Source organism: Garra rufa, chromosome 22 (assembly GCF_049309525.1).
Source record: "Garra rufa chromosome 22, GarRuf1.0, whole genome shotgun sequence".
Classification (NCBI taxonomy): Eukaryota; Metazoa; Chordata; class Actinopteri; order Cypriniformes; family Cyprinidae; genus Garra; species Garra rufa.
The window spans coordinates 14,037,726-14,060,488 of NC_133382.1; the positions used below are offsets into that span (position 1 = coordinate 14,037,726).

Below are 22,763 nucleotides of genomic sequence, written 5' to 3' on the forward strand. Positions count from 1 at the left end.
GCATCCGAACAGTCATTGCGATCCATTGTTTTCCTATGGTTTACATTGACCGCTCTCCCTCTCGTTACGTCACTACCGGTTTGCCAGTTTTTCAGATGCGGAAGTAAAATTCTCTCACAAAAACGACTCTAGAAGCCTTAATAACGTATTTTGAAGTATATTTTAAAGAAAATCTGGTTCCTACATTATTTTTCTATACATCAATTCACCGGAGTCTCTAACCTGCAATATGCACTTTAAACCATAAAGCTTTTAATACTTATAATGATTTACAACAGGTGCGATTTTGCCAATACCTTCCTTCATATATGTACACTAAAATCTACTGTAAATACATAGAAGGCTGTTCATAAAGGCTGTTGGTGTCCAACTCCAGACTGACTTACTACAGGTGAGATTTTGCCAATATCTCCTTCACTGTATGCGCACAGTATACACATTTTTATTTAAAAAAAAATACTGTAATGCACCAGAAGGTTTTTAATGTTCCAAATGTTGTAGTACATTCCTGGTTACAAGACTTATTTACTAATAGTGAAATTTTGCCCAAGTCTCCTTTACTGTTTATACAGCAGACACATTTTTTTTAAGTACAGTAATTTACCAAAAGTTTTTTTACATGTTCCAAAGGTTGTAATAAGTTACTAGCAGCCAGAATGGCTTGGGCTACAGGTGAGACTTTGTCAATATCTCCCTTACTGTAAGTACAGTATACAAATATTTTCAAGAAATAATTACTGTAATTTACCAAAAAGGTTTTATCATGTTCCAAAGGTAATTGTGTACTTCACACATATGAAGGGAGGTATTGGCAAAATCTCACCAGTATGTCAGTCGTGTATCTTACATTTACATTTATTCATTTAGCCGACGCTTTTATCCAAAGCGACTTACAATTGGGAATACAACAAGTGATTCATCCTAAGGAGGCAGATCAACATAGGAAGTGTTCAAAAATACCATATATCAGGCGTTGTTAGAAGAGTGCAGGCTAGAAGGAGAAGATCAAGAAAGAGAGGAAAAACAGGCTAGAAGGGAGGATCAAGAAGAGGATTTTTTTTTTTTTTTGTATTATTGAGTCACATAGTGTCGAAAAAGATGGGTTTTCAGCAGTCGTTTGAAAGCTGTTAAGGAGTCCGCATTCCGGATAGGGGTGGGAAGATCATTCCACCAGGCAGGGACATTGAACGAGAATGTTCTGGACAGTGATTTAATACCTCTCTGTGGTGGTACAATGAGGCGTCTTTCACTAGAGGATCTCAGTCTTCTGGAAGGAGTGTAGATGTGTAGTAGTGAATGGAGGTAGGCAGGTGATGATCCGGTGGCTGTCCTATATGCCAGCATCAGTGTCTTGAATTTGATGCGTGCTGTAACCGGTAGCCAGTGCAGGGATATGAAGAGAGGTGTGACATGGGCCTTTTTGGGCTCGTTGAAGACCAGTCGTGCTGCTGCATTCTGAATCATTTGTAGAGGCTTGATTGTACATGCTGGAAGACCAGCTAAAAGAGCATTGCAGTAGTCCAGCCTGGAAATGACCAGGGCCTGGACGAGGAGTTGTGTAGCATGCTCTGTTAGGAAGGGCCTGATCTTTCTGATGTTGTACAATGCAAACCTGCAAGATCGAGCGGTCTTAGCTATGTGGTCTTTAAAAGTCAGTTGGTTGTTAAAGATAACACCCAGATTTCTGGCTGAAGTTGATGGGGTAATTGTTGATGAACCTAACTGGATGGAGAAGTCATGCTGTAGAGATGGAGTGGCAGGAAAGATAAGGAGTTCCGTCTTTGCTAGATTGAGCTGTAGATGGTGTTCCTTCATCCATGCAGAGATATCCGCCAGGCAACCTGAGATCCGTGCAGCTACCGATGGATCGTCTGGTTTGAATGAAAGATAGAGCTGTGTGTCATCAGCATAGCAATGGTAGGAGAAGCCATGTGCCTGTATGATGGGGCCCAGAGATGTAGTGTATATGGAGAAGAGGAGAGGTCCAAGAACTGAACCCTGAGGAACCCCAGTGACCAGTTGATGAGTTTTGGATACCTCGCCTCCCCAGGCCACTCTGAAAGACCTACCAGAGAGGTAGGATTTGAACCAGCGAAGTGAAGTCCCTGTAATGCCCAGCATTGAGAGGGTGGACAGGAGGATCTGGTGATTCACAGTGTCAAAAGCTGCAGATAGGTCCAGCAAGATGAGTACTGATGATTTGGACTCAGCTTTTGCCGTCCGCAAGGCTTCAGTGACAGACAGTAGCGCAGTCTCAGTTGAATGGCCGCTTCTGAACCCTGATTGGTTAGAGTCCAGTAGATTGTTCTGTGAGAGGAATAAGGATAGCTGGTTGAAAACAGCCCGTTCCAGTGTTTTTGCTATGAATGGAAGGAGAGAGACAGGTCTGTAGTTGTCTATGAGTGAAGAGTTAAGTGTAGGTTTTTTGAGCAGTGGGGTTACCCGGGCCTGCTTAAATGTAGTGGGAAAAGTGCCTGTGAGAAGAGATGTGTTGATGATGTGTGTGAGCGCCGGTAGGATTGTAGGTGAGATTGCTTGGAGAAGGTGTGAGGGGATAGGATCTAAAGGACATGTCGTCGGATGGCTGGAGAGGAAAAGTTTGGTTACTTCTGCCTCCGAGCAAGGACAGAAGGAGAAGTGGGGAGTTCCAGCCGTGATTGTGGTCAATTTTAGTTCCTGTATGTGTGGAGCTGAGAACTTATTATTGATCGATGTAGTTTTGTCTGTAAAAAATGTGGCGAAATCATCAGCTGTTATAGAAGTTGTGGGAGGTGGTGGAGGGGGACAAAGCAGTGTATTAAATGTTTTGAAAAGGTTGCGTGCGTCCGGAGAATTGTTGATCCTGTTGTGGAAGTATGAAGATTTGGCTGTATGTACTTGGGTAGCGAAAGATGAGAGCATAGACCGATACATACTGAGGTCGGATGGATCCTTAGATTTGTGCCATTTTCTCTCGGCTGCCCTAAGTTTGGAGCGATGCTCACGAAGAACATCGGATAACCAAGGGGTTGTCGGAGCAGATCGTGCTGGCCTGGAGGAGAGAGGGCATATAACATCTAGACAGGAGGTAAGAGTGGAGCATAAGGTGTCAGTTGCTGCATTAGTGTCCAGGGATGAGAAGTGAGTAGGAGAGGGAAGGGAGGAGGATACTAAAGAAGAAAGATGGGAGTGTGAGAGAGAGCGTAGGTTTCTTCTAAAAGTAACAGGTAGAGGGGTTAGGGGTGCACAAGTAGCAAGATGTAGGTCAAATGTAATGAAGAAGTGGTCAGAGATGTGTAGGGGTTTGACCGCAATGTTGTCTGAAATACAATTTCGCATGTAAATGAGATCAAGTTGGTTGCCAGATTTATGAGTGCATGTAGTGATAACACGTTGTAGATCAAATGAAGCTAGAAGTTAATGGAAGTCAGCAGCATAGGGTTTGTCAAGGTGAATGTTGAGGTCCCCAAAGACTAGAAGTGGGCTGCCATCCTCTGGAAACGAGGACAGCAGCCCATCCAGCTCTTCTAAGAAGATGCCAAGTTGAGTAGGAGGGCGGTAGATTACCACAATGTGGAGTTCGACAGGAGATGTTACAGTGATTGTATGAGATTCAAATGAACTATAATTGCATAGAGGAGAATGGGTTGAGTATTTCCAGTTGTTAGAAATAAGAAGTCCCGTCCCCCCGCCCCTTCCAGTGTGACGAGGGGTGTGAGAGAAGGAAAAGTTATTAGAGAGAGCAACTGGGGTTGCAGAGTCTTCTGGACGAATCCAGGTCTCAGTCAAACCTAGAATGCTCAGACCAGATTGCACAGAAAATGCTGAAATGAAGTCAGTTTTGTTGACAGCTGATTGACAGTTCCAGAGTCCAACCGTGAAAGAGAAAGGTTCAGTGGAAGAAGTGTCGATAGGACGCAGGTTAGAAATATTGCGTCGACGTGTGCGTGTGATATTAGTGCGGTGTGAAGAGACCACCGGAATGAGTTGGAAACACATGATAGAGGAGGACAGAAAGAAGAGTGAAATAAAGGAGAGGAGTACTTAAGTGCGTTGTCGGTGACGTTGCTCGGATAAGTCACGCAGGAAAAGTCGCAAGTCTTTACTCTCGTCGGTCTTCACGCGAGGAGGCTGAACGCTTCCGCTGACGCTTCAGCGTCAGCTGGTCTGACGCAGTTAAATAGACAACCAAACAGTGCTTCACTGATAAAGCTAGGGACGCCTCCTAGGCTCAGTCAGCCGCAAATGTCTCGCCCGCACGCAAAATGGCTCAATCGAAACTCAAAAAGCAACAGCTTCGCACTTGTAATAGCTCCAGAAGGGAACGATATGACAAAAACAAAAGCTTCCCTTGGCCGTACGCTCAGTTATCAATTTTCAATCTTGGAACATACATACTACAACTATTTTTTTCTAAATGTATTTTTATTCACTGTACCTACAGTAATGGAGGTTTCAGCAAAATTTCACCTTTCATAAGTCAGTCTTGTAACTGCAAAATATTACAACCTTTGCAACATGAAAGAAAACTGTATATATGAAGGAAGATATTGGCAAAATCTCATATGTAGTAAGTTAATCTTGCCACTAGGAACATACTACAACCTAGAACATGAAAAAAATATATTTTGGGAGTGTATAGTCGGTTTTTATGATAATGTTTGAACACTGTACATACAGTAAGGGAGCTATTGGCAAAATACCACCTATACTAAGTCTGTCTAGTCACTATAAACATACTACAACATTTGGAACATAAAAAACCCACTGGTAATTTACTGTAAGTTTTTCCTAAATTGTCGTCTGTACATACAGTATAAGAGAGATATTGACAAAATCTCACCTGTAGTAAGTCAGTCATGTAAGTAGGAATATATACTACCTTTGGAGCATGAAAAAAACTCTTTGGTAAACTACATTTGTTTTCTAAAAATTATTTGTGTACCGTTCACACAGTAAATGAGCTATTGGCAAAATCTTCTGGCCACTAGGAACATCGTACAACCACTGGAACATAAAAACTGTTTGCTGTTTGTACTTCTTTCTTACAAGCTTTACAGTTTAACAAAGTGCTTTTTCAATGTTAAAAGTCATTTTAATTAAAATACTTAGACGTTTTAACCCAGTCGACGGAATTGTCAGACGGTCCCTTACACATCAAGCGCTGCGAAAGCGCGTCAAAGCTGTCTCCGGTTTAAATTTACTGCTACAATACACGTGGGCAATTTTGAATTTTTTTTTCATGTTTATATAAATTGGTTGCATATTATTAAAACTAATCCTGATTGTGATATCTTTGAACAATGGCAAGCGAATGTAATCCAGCGAATATCGAAACTAAAAATAACTTTAAATGTGGCTATAAACACGCACAAATGCACATTTCCATTAGCCTACATATTTGCCTAAAACTTTGGCAAAATTTTATACATTTTTTGCGTTTCTAGCTGCCTTTACATTACCCTTTAAATTGCGCAAATTGAAACTGCAAATTGAAAATACGCATAATTTATCCCTCGGTATAAATTATTCACTAGCTGGTTTAAGAAATTTCCAACAGTAAAAAAAACTGCTTCTTTTCATTGTTAAGGTAATGTTTTCGTTGCAATATACTGATCCAAATTAGTAATCGATAATAATTATTATTTTACGCGCCTCCCCTGACCAGAGCCGTATAGAGCAGTGGTTCTCAATCCTGGTCCTGGGGGACCCCTGCTCTGCACATTTTGCATGTCTCCCTTATTTAACACACCTGAATGAGATCAGCTCGTTAGTTCAGTTCATGGATCTCTATCCTAATGAGCTGATGATCTCATTCAGGTGTGTTAAATAAGGGAGACATGCAAAATGTGCAGAGCAGGGGTCCCCCAGGACCAGGATTGAGAACCACTGGTATAGAGATCTCTCAATGGCTCTGCCCCTGACATGCTCTTGCGTACTATGAACACGCGTAGAGTGGTCGGAGCGGGCGCAGAATTAGCTATTCATGTGGTGCACTGTCATGATTTTTGGCTAATGCAGGACACTACTGAATCATGCGCATCAGAGTGACTTAGAAGTGGATATATGGAAAGGCCACTGATAAAGTGGGTATATTACGCCATATACCCTGCACTACACCACTAGTTCTGAAGTAGGCCTATCCATTATATTATTGCATGGTCAAATCCATGAACCTCATTCCAATACATAAAGTGGCAGCGCTCTGGCTGTATAGGCTAATCCAGCCACCCAGTCTCCTCCCCCGGCGGTAATGGTAGGACCAACCGCGAGCGCAAAATCAGAATAATGACTCATGTTTTACGTGTTAAAAATCTTATTCGGATGCTACAACCTAAACTTGTAGAACAGAAAATTAAACAGAGACAAATATCTGTTGGTGAGGTATTTAAAAAAAAAAAAAAAAAAAAAAAAAAAAAAAAATGAAAGTTTGAAGCCAATTTTTATCTGTTTAATTTTGATGGTGCAAATTGAACAAAGAACTGCAAACCGTTACACGGACCAAGGGTGGCCCATGTAAAATACAGGCTCAATCAAGGGTGACACAAAGCATAATCTGATTTCCCTGTAATATTGAATTATATATTTGTAGTTGGACTTCAAAAATGTTAAAATAGCATTATAAATACATATTTCTATTGTAGTCCATCATGCACATGCATGGTGAGGTCTTTAAAGTTTACTGTGGCTTACTTTCTGCTAAAACAAACTGTTTGCTAAATAGAAACAAGTTCATTAATTTCTAGGGCTGGTCCGAATACCATTCTTTGAGCTTCGAAGCTTCGGTAGTAATCCACATCGAATATTCAAAGCTTCGGTGGGAGGGGCTGAGCATATTCTTCTCTCTAATAAAGGCAGGAATCTCTGTATGTCTTTCTGTTTGCATTTTTATTATGTCGAGAACAGTTCATCCAAATGATTTTTGCTGTGGACCCAAGGGAGTGCAGTGTTGCATTTTGGTGCAATATGGACACATAACATGTTCAGAATTAATAAATTGTAATAGATCATTGCGAGTTGGAAGCGGCGCACCACACGCAGGCAGAGCTTAAATGCTTCATGAGCAGAGCTTATATGCTTCATGAACGGACACTGCGCTAGTGATACAAAAACACACAGGTCTGGTAAGAGTAGGGATGCAACGAATATTCGGCCACCGAAAATTTTCGGCCGAAAGATTTTTATCACCGAAACAACACGGCCGAAACAGTATGTTGACGCAAACAGAAACCGCGGCCTGCACGTGCTTGTCTGAAGCAACACGTCTGCGGTGTGGACGTATTTCAGTATATCTGAGAGAAAGACCCTCGGATTGCGATTTGCAAAACTTGTAATGCCGAAATTTCAAGAGGGGGTGTGTTTGCAGTCAAATTTTTGTTAAAAAATGTTAAATAGGCTATTAAACAAACATTCGTTGCAAAAATTCCTAAAACCTCGCCCGGACCTCGTCCGACAGCTCATCAGAATTACTGGCCCGAGTCCGACTGGAACCGGCCTTTTTTCTCTTTCTCTTCCCCATTACACAGCTGCTGTTTTTAATAGCAAAGTGATTACATTTATTTGTGTTTATTTAGGTTAAAGTTAATTTAGAAATATATTTGGAACACTTTTTTATTTGTTAAATTTAAGTTTTTTAAAACTTAATTTTAGCCAATTTAGCCCTCAAGTCATCACGATTTCAATTAAAATCCATAGATATAAAAAACTTAAAGCATATCACAATATTAGTTGAACCGTTTAACCTAGATAAATGTGTGCTATTAGGCGCATATCCAATAGTTTGTGCGGAGAGTAAAGCTGAAGCGCGCTTTGCAGAACATGGAAGCGCCAGAGCTATGTGAAACTTAATTTTTGCTCATAAAGGTAAGACTAATATATCATAGGGAACTATTAAAAAATAATTTTAAATAATTCAAATCGAAAACAAATCTTTCATTAGCTATAGGCCTAATCCATAAATATGCGTTTAGGCATTAAATGCGCGTCCAATGAGCAAATGGCGAGTCAGGATCGTCAACTCCATCTTTGTGTCAAATACTAGTTTATTAATAATAAATTCAAATATCTCCTTACTTTTTCCCTCGACACATTCATGGTAATTATTTTTGCTGGGGCTTTGCGGTCAGCTTTAGCCTACTGTGTGCATTTAAACGCGGAGGCGCGGCTGTCATTGCGACAGTCACAGCCCTAGTTTTGCTTCCACCATTCAAGTGGGCCGGACTGTACTTTATAGTGTCTCTCAAATATTGCTCAATCTCTCTCTTTTTTTTTTTTTTTGCTGTCTCTGTGTTAGTGGCGCAGCAGTCTGATCTTCTTCATTCATATTTAAGCGCGAATGAGAACCATTTCGCGGGGGATGCAAGGTGTATGAAAAAAAGAATATTCGAATCTCAAAATTTAAAATCGAATGCCAACCCACCAAACGAATATTCGAATAATCGAATATTCTGGTCCAGCCCTATTAATTTCAGGTCATAATAGTGTGGAAATGAATGTATAGAGCCTGACCGGTGAGGCTTATCACGCAGGTCAAAGTTCAAACTACAAATTAATGTAGAGATCCAAACACTTCACGATTTAGTGTAGTTTTTAACACTGTTGCCGCTTCTGCTGTTTGCAAGTGTGTTCAGGATGCACAGAGGGAAAAAAAAACTTCTGCTATGTGCTATGTTCCTGTAGATGACACCATCTAGCAGTTTGGCCATGTACTTGCAACTCTGTGTTCACGGGGTTGGAAACACGCCTCTGTGTGAGTCAGGTGTGTGTCAGACAGCAAGATGAGACAGCAAGGAGTTGTTTTCTGCAACTTAAAGGAGTAGTTCACTTTCAGAATTTTTTTTTACAGATAATGTACTCACCCCCTTGTCATCAAAAATGTTCATGTCTTTCTTTCTTCAGTGGTAAAGAAATTAGTTTCTTGAGGAAAACATTTCAGGATTTCTCTCTAAATAATGGACTTCTATGGTGCCCCCGAGTTTGAACTTCCAAAATGCACTTTAAATGCAGCTTCAAAGGGCTCTAAATGATCCCAGCCGAGGAAGAAGGGTCTTCTCTAGCAAAATGATCGGTTATTTTCTAAAAACTATTTATATACTTTTTAATCTCTACACAGAGTACACACAGAGCTAGACAAGATTAACAATTGAGGTTAAAAAGTATATAAATTGTAATAATAAAAAAAAAGCGATCGTTTCGCTAGAGAAGACCCTTCTTCCTCCCATTTGAAGCTGCATTTTGGAAGTTCAAACTCGGGGGCACCATGGAAGTCCATTATATAGCAAAAAATCCTGAAATGTTTTCCTCAAAAAACATATTTCCTTATGACTGAAGAAAGAAAGACATAAACATCTTGGATGACAAGGGGGTGAGTACATTATCTGTAAATTTTTGTTCTGAAAGTGAACTACTCCTTTAATGCACTTAACTCATTTTAATGTCAACCAAGTCAGTCGCGTGCCCAGTCTATTCTCCACTATATGCGTTGACCTAAAACTAGGGCTGGGCGATTCTTTCGATTTTTTTGATTAATTCGAATTTACGTTTTAAGACGATTTAATTTTTTATTAAATCGAGGTATCGCAATTTTTTAAATAAAAAATATGTATGTATTCAGAATGGAAAACAACGCATTCTGGTAAAATAACACGAGTCACTAAGGGGACATGATTAGCTGCTTGCTAGCAAGTTAGCCTGTTACATTACAGTACATACAATTTCAATTACCACATAAACAGAGTAGAGAGATGATTGAAGACAATGGCGAATTATTTGCATATCAGGGCTCTAGAGTGCGACCTAATTTCTCAATGGTGCGACCCGCCGTTCAAGGGCAAAAAGAAACTACTACGTGCCACTATGAAAAAATATTTAGGAGCACCATGTGCAACTGACCTGACCAGCATATTTGTATTTGCACTGAGTGGAGCTTCAAAGGTTTCTATGTGTTTTGCACGTTGACTAATGTATCTCAAGTGTAGAGAGTGTAAATAAGAGACTGAATGGGCAGTAGCTTCGTTTATTATAATAGAGCTTTGTGAGATTGCGAACTAAGATGAGTGACAGCTTTTAATCATTTTTAAGGGAGTTTGTAAAAGATATTGATTTATTACAACAGTTAAATAAACAAGAAGTTATTATTAAGTGACTTACATTGTCTGACTATAACACTATTGCCTGATTTTGCTCTGTTTCGTCGTCAAAAGTAGTCTGAAACAAGTCACAATTGAGCCGCTGCGCATCTCCACTCAAACACAGCAGTGTTTAGTTTATGAACATGCGTTTTTAAAGGAATCTAGTGAAATGATTCAATTTCCCATTCATAAAGAGTCACTTGCTTTATTCTTGAATGAACCATCCATTCGAACGAATCAAATGAATATGATTCAGTAATTAAATCAGTGTCTTACCACCACCTGCTGGCAGATCGTTTCAGTTATTTAAATCATTTAATATTTCTGTGTTCAAAATTGTATATTTTTGTATAGGATATAAGTGCAAGAGAAAAGCATGGCAATATATATTTTCCTCCCATCTCATATTTATTTGTCTTACAAACATTTACTGTGTCTGGTATGATAAGAATGGGGCCTGGCGGAAAGCACTGATGCAGTTGCTATGTATATTGCAAAATATATGGTGCCCATATATATATATTGTGGAAAAGCTGGGGTTTCTTTACATGCTAAAAGAAGTAGGGGGGAAAAAAATCGATTTAAATCGTAAATCGGATTTTTTGTGAAAAAATCTGGGATTTTATTTTTAGGCCATATCGCCCAGCCCTATCTAAAAGTTTTTGCAATGCTTTGAAGTAGCCTATTAATAAAATGATTCAGATATTGCATGCCATTATGATATGCATATCGCGATATTTACAGTTGCGATATTTCGATATATAGTGCAGTCCTAGTCGGCATTTACAAATAAAAATGTGACAATTCCAGCCTTACTGAGCAAAGGTCCAAACCATGCCTTTTAAAGTGATTTTCCCCATGTGACTGGGTCGTAACTTGTAATAGGCAGTTTGGTTTAAATTGAGCATGCTCAAAGTCTAGTGTGACTGCATCTTAACACCTAACCATATGTTCACCTGCCCAGAAAAGCATGATTTTTCGAACTTTACAGCTCAAATAATAAATATTTAATGAATATGTAAGTGCTTCAGTTTTTTAAATATCCAGTATACTATGTATGTAGTATACTATTTTTAGGGCCCGAGCCCAAAAGGGTGAAGGCCCTATTGTTTTTCTAAGGATTATTAGGGCCCGAGCCCAGAATGGGCAAAGGCATATATTTTATATATTTCGGGGCCTTAACATACACGAAAACTCTTGAAACTTTGCACACACATTGGAACCTGCGGCCATCAGGGCCGGACAGACTTTGACATGGGGGGGTCACCTGGGGGGGGCATGGCACAGCGTTAAAAATTGCGACTTTTGAAGGGCTCTGGAGCGCACAACGGTTGACCTACAGTCACCAAAATTCATACACATATAGACCTCATCGGGCCGAACAAATTTCACACTCATAGTCCGTGCTTCGCCAAACAGGAAGTCGGCTATTCAGGGATGTCTAAAAAGTGCATGCAATTGAATTTGAAATACTCCTACTAGGCCTTTCCACCGATGGCCACCAAACTCGGTCAGCATGATCTCAAGACATTGGGGATGCAAAATTTCCAGGGGATTTTTGATATCTCGAACGGTTTGTGACGGGGCGACAAATTTATGGCGAGAAATGAGAAACAGGAAGTGCCTAATAACTTTGACAGACTTTGTCTGATTTTGACCAAACTTCAGCAGTTTGTTCATCGTCTGATGCCGATCACAGAGATGTGACTATTATGAGTCAAAGTTATAGCGCCACCAACTGGCAGCAGAAAGCGTGACGTTTTTGAAACGCTTTAAACTCAGCCTCTTAATTTTACTCAATTTGCTTCAAACTTCATCACAATAATGTCAAAACACGACCGATAAGAATCTGTGAAGGGCGTTATCCATAACTTTTATCATGTTGCCATGGCAACGTGTCAAACTTTAACTTTAGTTTTTTGTGTTTTTGAGCCACTTAAAATGCTTAGAATTTCATGAAACTCAACACACACATCTGTATTAATGACAGTTAAACACTGATAAAAGCCCATAAATGGGCGTGGAGCAGGCGCTCCATAGCGCCACCTTTTGACAAAAGTTGGGGGGTTACTTTGTCCTACAGTCACCAAACTCGGTACATATATTGGACTCATCAAGCCGGACAACTTTCTAATTTACACCCATTAGCTACGACCAACAGGAAGTCAGCTATTTTTATTTAAATATGGATTTTTGGAAAAATCAAGCTGTGGAATTTGAAATACTCCTCCTAGACCTTTCCACCGATGGCCACCAAACTCGGTCAGCATGATCTCAAGATATTGGGAATGCAAAATTGCCAGGGGATTTTTGGTATCTCGAACGGTTTGGCCGTGGCAGGGCGACAAATTATGGCGAGAAATGAGAAACAGGAAATGTCTAATAATTTTGACACACTTTATCTGATTTTGACCAAACTTAAGCAGTTTGTTCGTCGTATGATACCGATCACAGAGATGTGACTATTATGAGTCAAAGTTATAGCACCACCAACTGGCAGCAGGAAGTGTGTTGCTTGCAAAACGCTTTTAAATCAACCTCTTAATTTTACTCAATTTGCTTCAAACTTCATCAGAATAATATCAAAACACGGCCGATGAGAATCTGTGAAGGGGTCCTTGATACATCAAATGCTGTTGCCATCAGGGTTCTTACACCTTTTCCAAAGTAAAATTCAAGTACTTTTCAAGCACTTTCAAGGTGCATTTTCAAGATTTTCCAGCACTGTGGTAAATTACATATTCACATACATGAGTTCTAAATTTTAAATCAGATGTTATTGTGCTAATTAAAAAAACAACTGTCTAGATTGCATATAACATTGCCCCATATAAATAGTCAACATTCAGTATACAAATTATATAATTTAAAATATATAATTAATATAATTTACTGAGTATCTGTAGTATTTTAAAAATAAAATTTAAAGGCTTTTTAAGACCTGCACAAATAAAAGTAATACTGTATGAGTGGAGTAGGGCAATGTCTATGGTAACACATTAATGACTGCTATAAAATGACTGTAAAAATATATGATAAACTAAAATTCTAAAACTTGAAGGATTTTCACAAATACATTTCACATTCCAGCCTAAAAGTACTAAAAGGTAGTCAAAAAGACACTATAAAATTAATAATAAAATTTAACTGGCCCAAATGAAAAAAAAAAAAAAAAAAACATTTTTTAAACATTGAAAATATTTTTGATTGACATTTAGACTCCTACCAGATTTTCTATTCACAAATATCAAAGTATTTTTTTCACTATTTACAGTGTATCTGCAGAATTTTTAAATATCAATTTATGGCAATTTATGACCCTTTTTAAGCTGCACAAGTAAAATGAACACCGTAGTGGGGTTGAACAATGTACAGTAACATTAAGCCATAAAATGACATGATTTATAATTCAGATTTTCACAAAAACAAAACATCTAAAACAATGGCATTTCAGCCTTTATACCTTTAAAATTGATATATCAAGTATAATTTATTTAAAACATAAATATTACTGTCTTAATTGTTTAGATTTTTAGAAAGCACATAACTTTTACATTTACAACTCTTATGTGTTTGCTGCATAAAAACATGGGCCAAAATTGGTAATAATCTTACTAAACAGCTGAATATTCGCAAATGCATTCTTTGTCACGAGGGGGCGCTTTAGGAGTGCTGAAATTCTACGGTTTCCTAGTAATGGCTGTACACAAATCAGCATTAACGCAGTTTTATCAGACATTCAATGAAAATGCCAACTACACCTTTCTGTGGACAGTCGGTTCCCTTCAGATACATTCATATAAAGACATCCGTGCCGCGTTTTGACTTTGAAACCTGCAGCATGCATATTTATTCAATATGACATCATTGCCTTTTGAAGTTTTATCCAGCCCTATCGCGATTCTCGTATATCCGTCCATAACTCTTAAACTTATAATTAAGCCTTTTTTTATACTATTTAATACATTTAAAACTTTGTATGGCCTTAACTTTGATAAGGCTACATTGATGAGTTTGTAATGACCCGCACGAGACCTCTACTTTAAGATAGTCCGGTGAAAAATTTTAGTAGCCCGACTGGAAAACACAATAGCCCCGGGACATCGGGCTGGCAATTTTGCGATCCCCAAATTCTCGTTTTAAACATAATTCTTATTTGTCGTATTCAAGCCATCGAGGACTGATGCAACAACCTCCTGATAACTGGCATGTTTTATCTACCGCTCTGTTCCATCAGAGGGCGCGCAGCAAGAAAGACCGGCAGATCACACTACAGCCTCACGTACACACTCGAGCGGAGCTGTTTTTTTCTTTTCTTTCTTTTACATATTATAAGCATAACAAAAAAAAACTATTTAGTATGAAAGCGAATTAATATGAAACCGATGCAACTGCATATTCAAGCACTTTCAAGCATAGATATATATACATAGATACCGCATTGGACCGCTCCAAGCACGTAGATGCGTCCGCCATTTTGGAACGGTCCACTTGACGTCATTCACCATACTGTAGGTTCGCAGACCAACGGCTGTGCAGGACTGTGGCTTTTCGAATTTTCAGTGATTACTATGAGATCTATGGGTGAATGACGTCAAGTAGACCGCAGTGAAATGGCGGATGGCTTACGTATAACGGCCCATAGAAACAGTCGCTAATGAGGCATCTATGTATATATATCTATGCTTTCAAGCACTTCATCCAAAATCCAAGCATTTTTCAAACCTTGAAAACACTACATTAAAATTCAAGCATTTTCAAGGAATTCAAGCACCCGTACGAACCCTGTGCCATGGCAACGTGTCAAACTTTAACATTTGTTTCCTGTGTTTTTAAATATAGCTGTGAATAAATTCATATCACTCATAGCAGAATCAGACAGTTCACACCAAACTTTGTCAACATGATGCCAAGATACTGAAGATGTTAAATTGTGAACGGCTTTGGGACATCTTGAACGGTGTTGATGTGGTGATTTATGAAAGTAACAATAAAAAAGATGAAGAGTTATTTTCATATATCTTTAAATTGCATTATTCTAACTCATCAAAACTTTTTACATATAAAGAACAAGAAATTCTTAGGAAATACGTGTAGTTTCAAAATGTTATCATGCTCAGAGGCCCCAAAAACATTAAAAGTGTCATATAAATTTGTCAGATTAAAGCTCTAATACCAGGGATGAACACTAGAGGTCCTCATAAAATAAGGAATCGTTTGACCTCTAATGCTATTTAGCTCATTGTCAGTGTATAGGAATGACAATAATCCATAGAATCAGTTGATATATACTGTACTGTCAGTGTACATAATTGTTTTGTATAGGTGCTTAAAGAGCATTAAAATCTTTTTTTAATCTTTTAAGGAAAAATTATATGATTTATATACATATATAGACTCTCACTGATAGAACAAAAAATCTTATAAGTATGACACTATACTGCTCAGTTCACTTAATTAGAATGAGAAACAAATACATCAACTAAGTTAATATGTATTTATTTTTAATATATTTGTTTATAATTATTTCACAGATGCTTATAGATCATTAAAATAATATTTAAAAATGGTTGTAGATCATAAAACATGGTAACTATTTAAAATAGGGTCTCTTTTGTTAACAATGGTTAATGAACTTACAAACATGAACGAACAATGAACAATTTATTTGTACTCGATTTTCTTCAAACTTCATCAGAATAATGTAAAAACACGGCCGATGAGAGTCTGTAAAGGCGTCCCTGATGCATCAAATGCTGTTGCCATGGCAAATAAATAAAAATAAAAAATACATTCAAATATTTGTTTCCTGTGTTTTTGAGGCAGATAGCGTGCTTAGAATTTCATTTTCCATTTTCAATGATTTATTATATATTTAAAGTGCAGCATCCTAACTCTTTGAAACTTTTTTCATACAAATAACTATTCATTCTGATCAAACACAGTTCATTTCATAATTATACAAAACTCCACAACTGAAAGAAAATAAAAAAAAAAAACATATCTGATCTCACTCTGCTCTGCTCTCTATGTGTGTGTTTGTGTGGTAAGTGGCTGAGTGTAAGGAGGGGGGATGGGTGGTAAGAGAAAGAGTCAGAGAGGAGGAGAGACAGTTAGGGTTAGTCCAAAGGGTTACTGTGAATGCATGTGCCAACTGGGCACCGTTTTCCTGATGCTATCGGGATGGCGACTGCACAGTCGGCGAGGGCCCGGTCATCGCTGCTTGCAGCTTTAATTTTTTTGTTGAAACTATTAATTGCGAAGCATACAAATATGCGGAGTACATGTGATTCTTACCTGACACCAGTGGAATAAGGACATAAAGCTCTCAACGATGGAAAGGGAAAGCTGTCGTCTCCACTTGCGTTTGCAGACAGAGGGCAGAGAGAGCAGTTGCTGTGCGGTGGCTCTTTTGCAGGGCTCGGGGTTTAGCATAAGCTTTAGTATATATTGCATGTCTTCTGAAAGTGCTGAAACACACATAAACACATATTTTAGCACATAGGGCTAAACTATTTGAGTGAATATTTATTTACAGTTTTTTTTTTGGCAAAAACTTAATACAGCTTGAGTTTTAATTGTAATGTATGCAAACAATATAAAACTTCCTGTTTCCCTTTTTGCCATAAAATTATTGCTCTGCCATGGCTAAACCATTTAATATATCAATGCTCACATAAATCCACTATGACTATAATAAATCTGCTATTTAACAGTACACTGCGTGCTAGTGTTGTTCTTGGTCCTAAAATATGTACCTGACACAAATCGACCTAAATAACTTCCTACCCAAACCTAATGTTTGTGAAATTAATTTGTAAAAAAAAGAAAAACCTGGTCCAAGACAGACCCAATAAAATTAGACGAGACCGACTCAATAGCACTTTTTCTGACCTGACTGGACGTTAATGTAGAAAGCAGGAATATGCTTTTCTTGGATTTTCAAAAACTATTTTATATGAGAAAACACATGCACATACAAAAACATAGTTAGATTTTTTGTTGTTGTTGTTAACCCTTATGTGTTGTTAGGGACGTTTTCGTCCACTGAGGGGTGCTGTTGAGTCTTAATTTGGCCACAACTTTTTCTCTGTTAAAGCAAATGGAATGATTTTTGGTGACTAATCTTATTTTGATACATATTTTGGGAAAATACTTTGAAATTTTTCAAAAACTCAACAGTTCACTGTGGGCAAATTTACTACCCTTTCGTTATGTTTCGTGGCTGAAAACAGCCACTACTTTAAACTGCTGTAAAAATGTATCAGATAAATATTTTTTCAATTTTTTTTTGCATAAATCTATTAATCAACCTCAGTCCTGCTCAAAAATACTAAATGTTTAAAAAAAATCAGGATTTTAACTCTTTAATTGCCAAATTCCTAAATGATGTCACAGATTTTGGGAAAAAAAAAACACAAAATTACTAATTTTCAATATAAAAGGTAATTGTGGCCTGGATTTTTTTTTTACCTTTTTAACAGTCTTGGACATGTGAAAGATTAGTAAGAACATTGGCTTTCATGCATTGTTAGTTTTGGGGCAGCATCAGATTTTCTTTTTTTCTCCCTCATTTATTGTTTGTGGCTGTTTTTGCCCCATTGACTTCCATTATAACCACATTTTTTGATTGCAAAGCCATGACACCATATAATGCTGAATTATTGATTGTTTGTGGTTTTCCCTGTTGGGAAGGGGTCAAATTTGTAAAATGTACTGTTGATTATCAGTTGGCCCCATTAACCCTTTAGATAGGCCTTTGCAAAAAAAAGCTTAGTTTTACATAGAGTTCTATGGAGTATAACAGCATATTATAGTGTATGTGTGTGTGAGCGTGTGTGAGTGTGTGAAAGTGAGTGAAAGTGAGTGAAAGTGTGTGAAAGTGTGTGAAAGTGTGTGAAAGTGTGTGAAAGTGTGTGAAAGTGTGAGAGAGACCTTTGTGCACCTTGATACCCCTGAGAAAATCTAAATAAGCACCTCAGCTCTCAGAACGACATGGAGTAAACAAAAATAAAGAAAGTATATTTATGTATTTGTTTACCATATAGTTCTGAGAGCTGAAGTGCTTTTTTTTATTTTCTGAGATGTATCAAGGTGCACAGAGGTCTCTCTCACACTCACAGACACTCACACACACTCATACACTCGCACACACTTTCACACACTCACACACGCTCACACACACATACATACACGCACACTATAATATGCCGTTATACTCCATAGAACTCTATGTAAAACTAAGCTTTTTTTTGCAAAGGCCTATCTAAAGGGTTAATGGGGCCAACTGATAATCAACAGTACATTTTACAAATTTGACCCCTTCCCAACAGGGAAAACCACAAACAATCAAGAATTCAGCATTATATGGTGTCATGGCTTTGCAATCAAAAAATGTGGTTATAATGGAAGTCAATGGGGCAAAAACAGCCACAAACAATAAATGAGGGAGAAAAAAAGAAAATCTGATGCTGCGCCAAAACTAACAATGCATGAAAGCCAATGTTCTTACTAATCTTTCACATGTCCAAGACTGTTAAAAAGGTAAAAAAAAAATCCAGGCCACAATTACCTTTTATATTGAAAATTAGTAATTTTGTGTTTTTTTTTCCCCAAAATCTGTGACATCATTTAGGAATTTGGCAATTAAAGAGTTAAAATCCTGATTTTTTTTTAAACATTTAGTATTTTTGAGCAGGACTGAGGTTGATTAATAGATTTATGCAAAAAAATTTGAAAAAAATATTTATCTGATACATTTTTACAGCAGTTTAAAGTAGTGGCTGTTTTCAGCCACGAAACATAACGAAAGGTTGTAAATTGAAACAATGCACAAGAGTTAATTTGATTTAGTTAATTTAATATGCATCAACTGATAATTGATATCTGCCAACAGTAAATAGTTTGTCCACTTGAGTGAGCAATTCCAAGCAGATAAATCGCTCATAAGCTGTATGTTGCATCTCAAAATTTATATTTATATTAATATTGAGACAAATTCCCACTCTCATTCTTCTGAATGCTTTGAGTAATGCAGAGTGCAGGTTATATGGATCACACACCAATTTCCTGGAAGGCTTAGAATTTTACACACTAAAGCATGGATACAGGACAGAAAAGAAGAGGGATATCACTGTCTAATAAAATTATATAAGATAATTTTAATTCTGTTAAACACACAATAGGAATAAATGAAAGTTGAATTTAGGTCTTTGGTTCATTCAGTAAAAGGACATTTATTTTAATTAACCCAAGATCTCACTCAAGAATAAGTCTTGTTTTTATGATAACCTATCAACTTTATACACCATTCTAATTTGTATTAAAGCCTCATGTTGGTTACATCATGTTGGTTCATCTAGCCAGAGGAGAATGGGACACCTGAATGAGCTTGGTTTCTCCCATAGTTTTGTCCTCCATTTTTGTCACTGATGGAGTTTGGGTTCCTTGCCTCTGTCACCTTTGACTTGCTTAGTTGGGGACACTTCATTTTTGGCAATACTGTACTTGATTATACATAAACAGTTATATATATATATATACAGATTATACATATACTTAAACTTATTTACAGAGCGCATTTCTATGTTGGTACCCCTGTTTATATAGTTATATTGTTAGGAAGATACAAAAATAAATCTGGTTTAAATGAGTTAAACATATCTTTTAAATATTTTAAGCATTTCACTTAGCTACATGTGATAATACTGTACAGTACCATTAGTGAATTCTGCCGGTAAGTGACCCATTCTGAGCTGCTGCCAGTCATCTCCTCCTTTAGGAACCTCAATGTTACAGGCCAACTCCAGGATAGAAACACCCAAACTAAAAGTGAAGAAAATAAAGACATCTCTTCATACAAATCACAATGAAACTGATTTGGTTACCACAATTCCAGAAACGATTTGTGAAATGCCATAAAATTTAAGAATATGTAATTTGTTCACTCTCTTTAACTTTTATTAAATTGACTAAAGTAAAAAGAAAAACATTTACATTTTGTAATTTAGCAGACGCTTTTATCCAAAGCGACTTACAAAGGAGGACAATGGAAGAAATCTAAATCAAAAGAGCAATGATAATCAAGTGCATAGTTAGCATAATCCAACAAATTTTGATTTTGAGTCAGAGCCATGTTTATCACTGTGTCAAATCATCTTTCCTTTTAATCATCTGGGAATTAAGGATGCTAATTTTTAAAACTTTGCCAGCCAAATTTTTGCCCTTTCTTGAATGACGTAAGACTTCAGCTGCTCAACAGTCCATAGCTGTTGTCGTCTGATTATCCTTCATGTTTGCTTTTGTACCTTCACTGATCTTTGTCTTTGGGACTGGCCATTTTTCCACAAAAACAAGCTGAAATGTGGACTCATTTGACCACAGCACAATTTTCACTGTCTTTTGGACAATGAGCTTGGGCCCAGAAAACTCATTGGCATCTTTGCCTGGAACTAATGTATAGATTTCTCCATGTGTAACAGAGATTCAAGTTGCATTTCTTGATGCAGCTGCAGACTGTGTTAAGTGACAACAGTTTTCCATAGTACTTCTGAGCTTATGTGACTATATTTCACGCAGTAGTGACGGTTTCTCATGAAATGCCAAATAAATCTGAGGGCTCAGAGGTCACACACATTTAGCTGAGGTGTCCTGCCTTTCCCTTGCCCCACGCATACTGAGATTTCTCTGGATTCCCTAAATCTTTTCACAAAATTATGTATGGTACTCGGTGAAAGACCTAAATTCTTTGCAGTTTTGCTTTTATAAATGTTTTTTGATTTTTGATTTGTCTCTTATGAAATTTAGCACAAAGTGGTGAGCCACGATCCAGCTTTGGTGGCAAAGATAGGATGCTCCATATAAACCCAATCATGATACCCTGACCTATTACAGATTCACCTGCTTATCGTGGACTCTTCCAAAACAGTTTAACTTGTATATTCTGTAACCTTTTCAATTTTATTATGCCTCTGTCCTAGACCTGTCACGATTATTAAATAATCGTTTGATCGCGATTAATTGGTCTAATCGCGGTCATAACAGATGATCGTTATTATTGCCCACTATTAGAAGACACAAGGGGGCGCTGTAGTACCTGCAGCACTCTACTTCTACCGGTCTCCCTCTGAACTCATTACGCTGAGCAATTAGGAGCATTACTTTCAAATGATATGGCCCTGTTGGTTTCTCCATCATTTTGAGTTAGAGCAGCCCAGTTATTTAACAAAGATGGATTTAGTTTCGAAGCCGAAAACGACAGCGCCGATCTGGGCACATTTTGGTTTTACACCCGATGATCAAGGACAGCCAAAAGACGTTGACACGGCAGTGTGTCGAATTTGTAGGAGAGAAATACCAGCGAAAGCTGCCAACACCACAAATCTTAGGAATCACCTGAAAGCACATCACCCAACAGAGTTCGCCGAAGTTTTGAAGTCATCCACAGCCGCTCATACTTCCAGTCAGGTGACAATAGCGCAAGCCTTCGAACGGGTAACAAAATATAAACGCGACAGTATGAAATGGCGCACGCTGACCAACAGTGTCACGAGATACATCGCTAAGGAAATGCAGCCTTTTAATACTGTGGAGAAACCAGCATTTAAAGAAATGCTTTACAACTTTGACAAGCAATATGAATTGCCAGGGAAAACGTACACTTCCAAAACAGCAATTTGTAAAATATATTTATATTTTACTTTAGTTTGAGATATTGACACGACAGTCCTTTTTGTGTTATGGTAACTTTATGGTGATTGTTTCTATTATTTATACTTTCATATACATTTACATTTTTTCTTTAAATGTACACATTTCTGAAAGATACATATTTTTAATTTAATAAATTACTTTAATACTTAAAGGCTTTAAGTGTATTAATGTGTTATTGCAAGTGACTATTTACAAGGGATTCAATTAAATAATCACAACAATTTGTATGACAATTAATCGACAAAGCCCTAAAACAGGCAATTAATCGTCAAAGCCCTAAAACAGACAATTAATCGTCATGATCGCAATTATTTATTGGACAATTAATCGTCAGCCAAATTTCATAATCGTGACAGCCCTACTCTGTCCCAACTTTTGTGGAGTGTGTTACAGCCATCAAAATTAAAAATTGTTTATATTTACAAAATACATTTAAATTAATCATTGAAAACAATGGAAAGCTTTTAATTGTACTTTTGTCAATTAAATGAAGGTTAAATATAGTTAACAAACCACAAATTCTTGATTGCATTTTACAAACGTTCCAACTTTTCTGGAATTGGGGTTGTATAAATAAGCATAACATTCACTAACCTAAAGATATCCGCAGCAGTTCCATACTGTCCTCTCAATAGTTCAGGGGCCATATATCTGGGGTCTCCTTCCTGTAAATCAGCCTCCTCTGTCTTCATTTCTCTCTTTCCCTCTATAACTTGTTTGTGGGCATCTGTAGGAAGCTTTATCAACAAGCCAAAATCTCCAAGCTTGAGCCGTCCAGACTTTGTAATGAAAATATTTGCTGGTTTGATGTCCAGGTGGGCAAACCCATGAGCATGCAAATGGTCAAGTGCTGAGAGCATGTCACACAGGTATGTCCAGGCACTTGTCTCACCTAGCACAACACACAAACTTTGCTTCAGTAACATGATCATAAAAAAATAA

At 37.6% G+C, this 22,763-nt stretch overlaps 1 protein-coding gene across 1 annotated transcript in view; it reads right to left on the reverse strand.

The window, feature by feature from the left end:
• The window catches only part of pkmyt1 (protein kinase, membrane associated tyrosine/threonine 1), a 39,647-nt gene that overhangs the window by 13,690 nt on the left and 3,194 nt on the right, over window positions 1-22,763 (reverse strand). The window contains exons 4-6 of the mRNA XM_073828732.1: window positions 22,416-22,713; window positions 19,828-19,934; window positions 16,407-16,579 (exon numbers count right to left, since the gene is read on the reverse strand). Coding sequence (XP_073684833.1) covers window positions 16,407-16,579; window positions 19,828-19,934; window positions 22,416-22,713 — 578 coding nt within the window. The remainder of the gene's footprint in view (window positions 1-16,406; window positions 16,580-19,827; window positions 19,935-22,415; window positions 22,714-22,763) is intronic.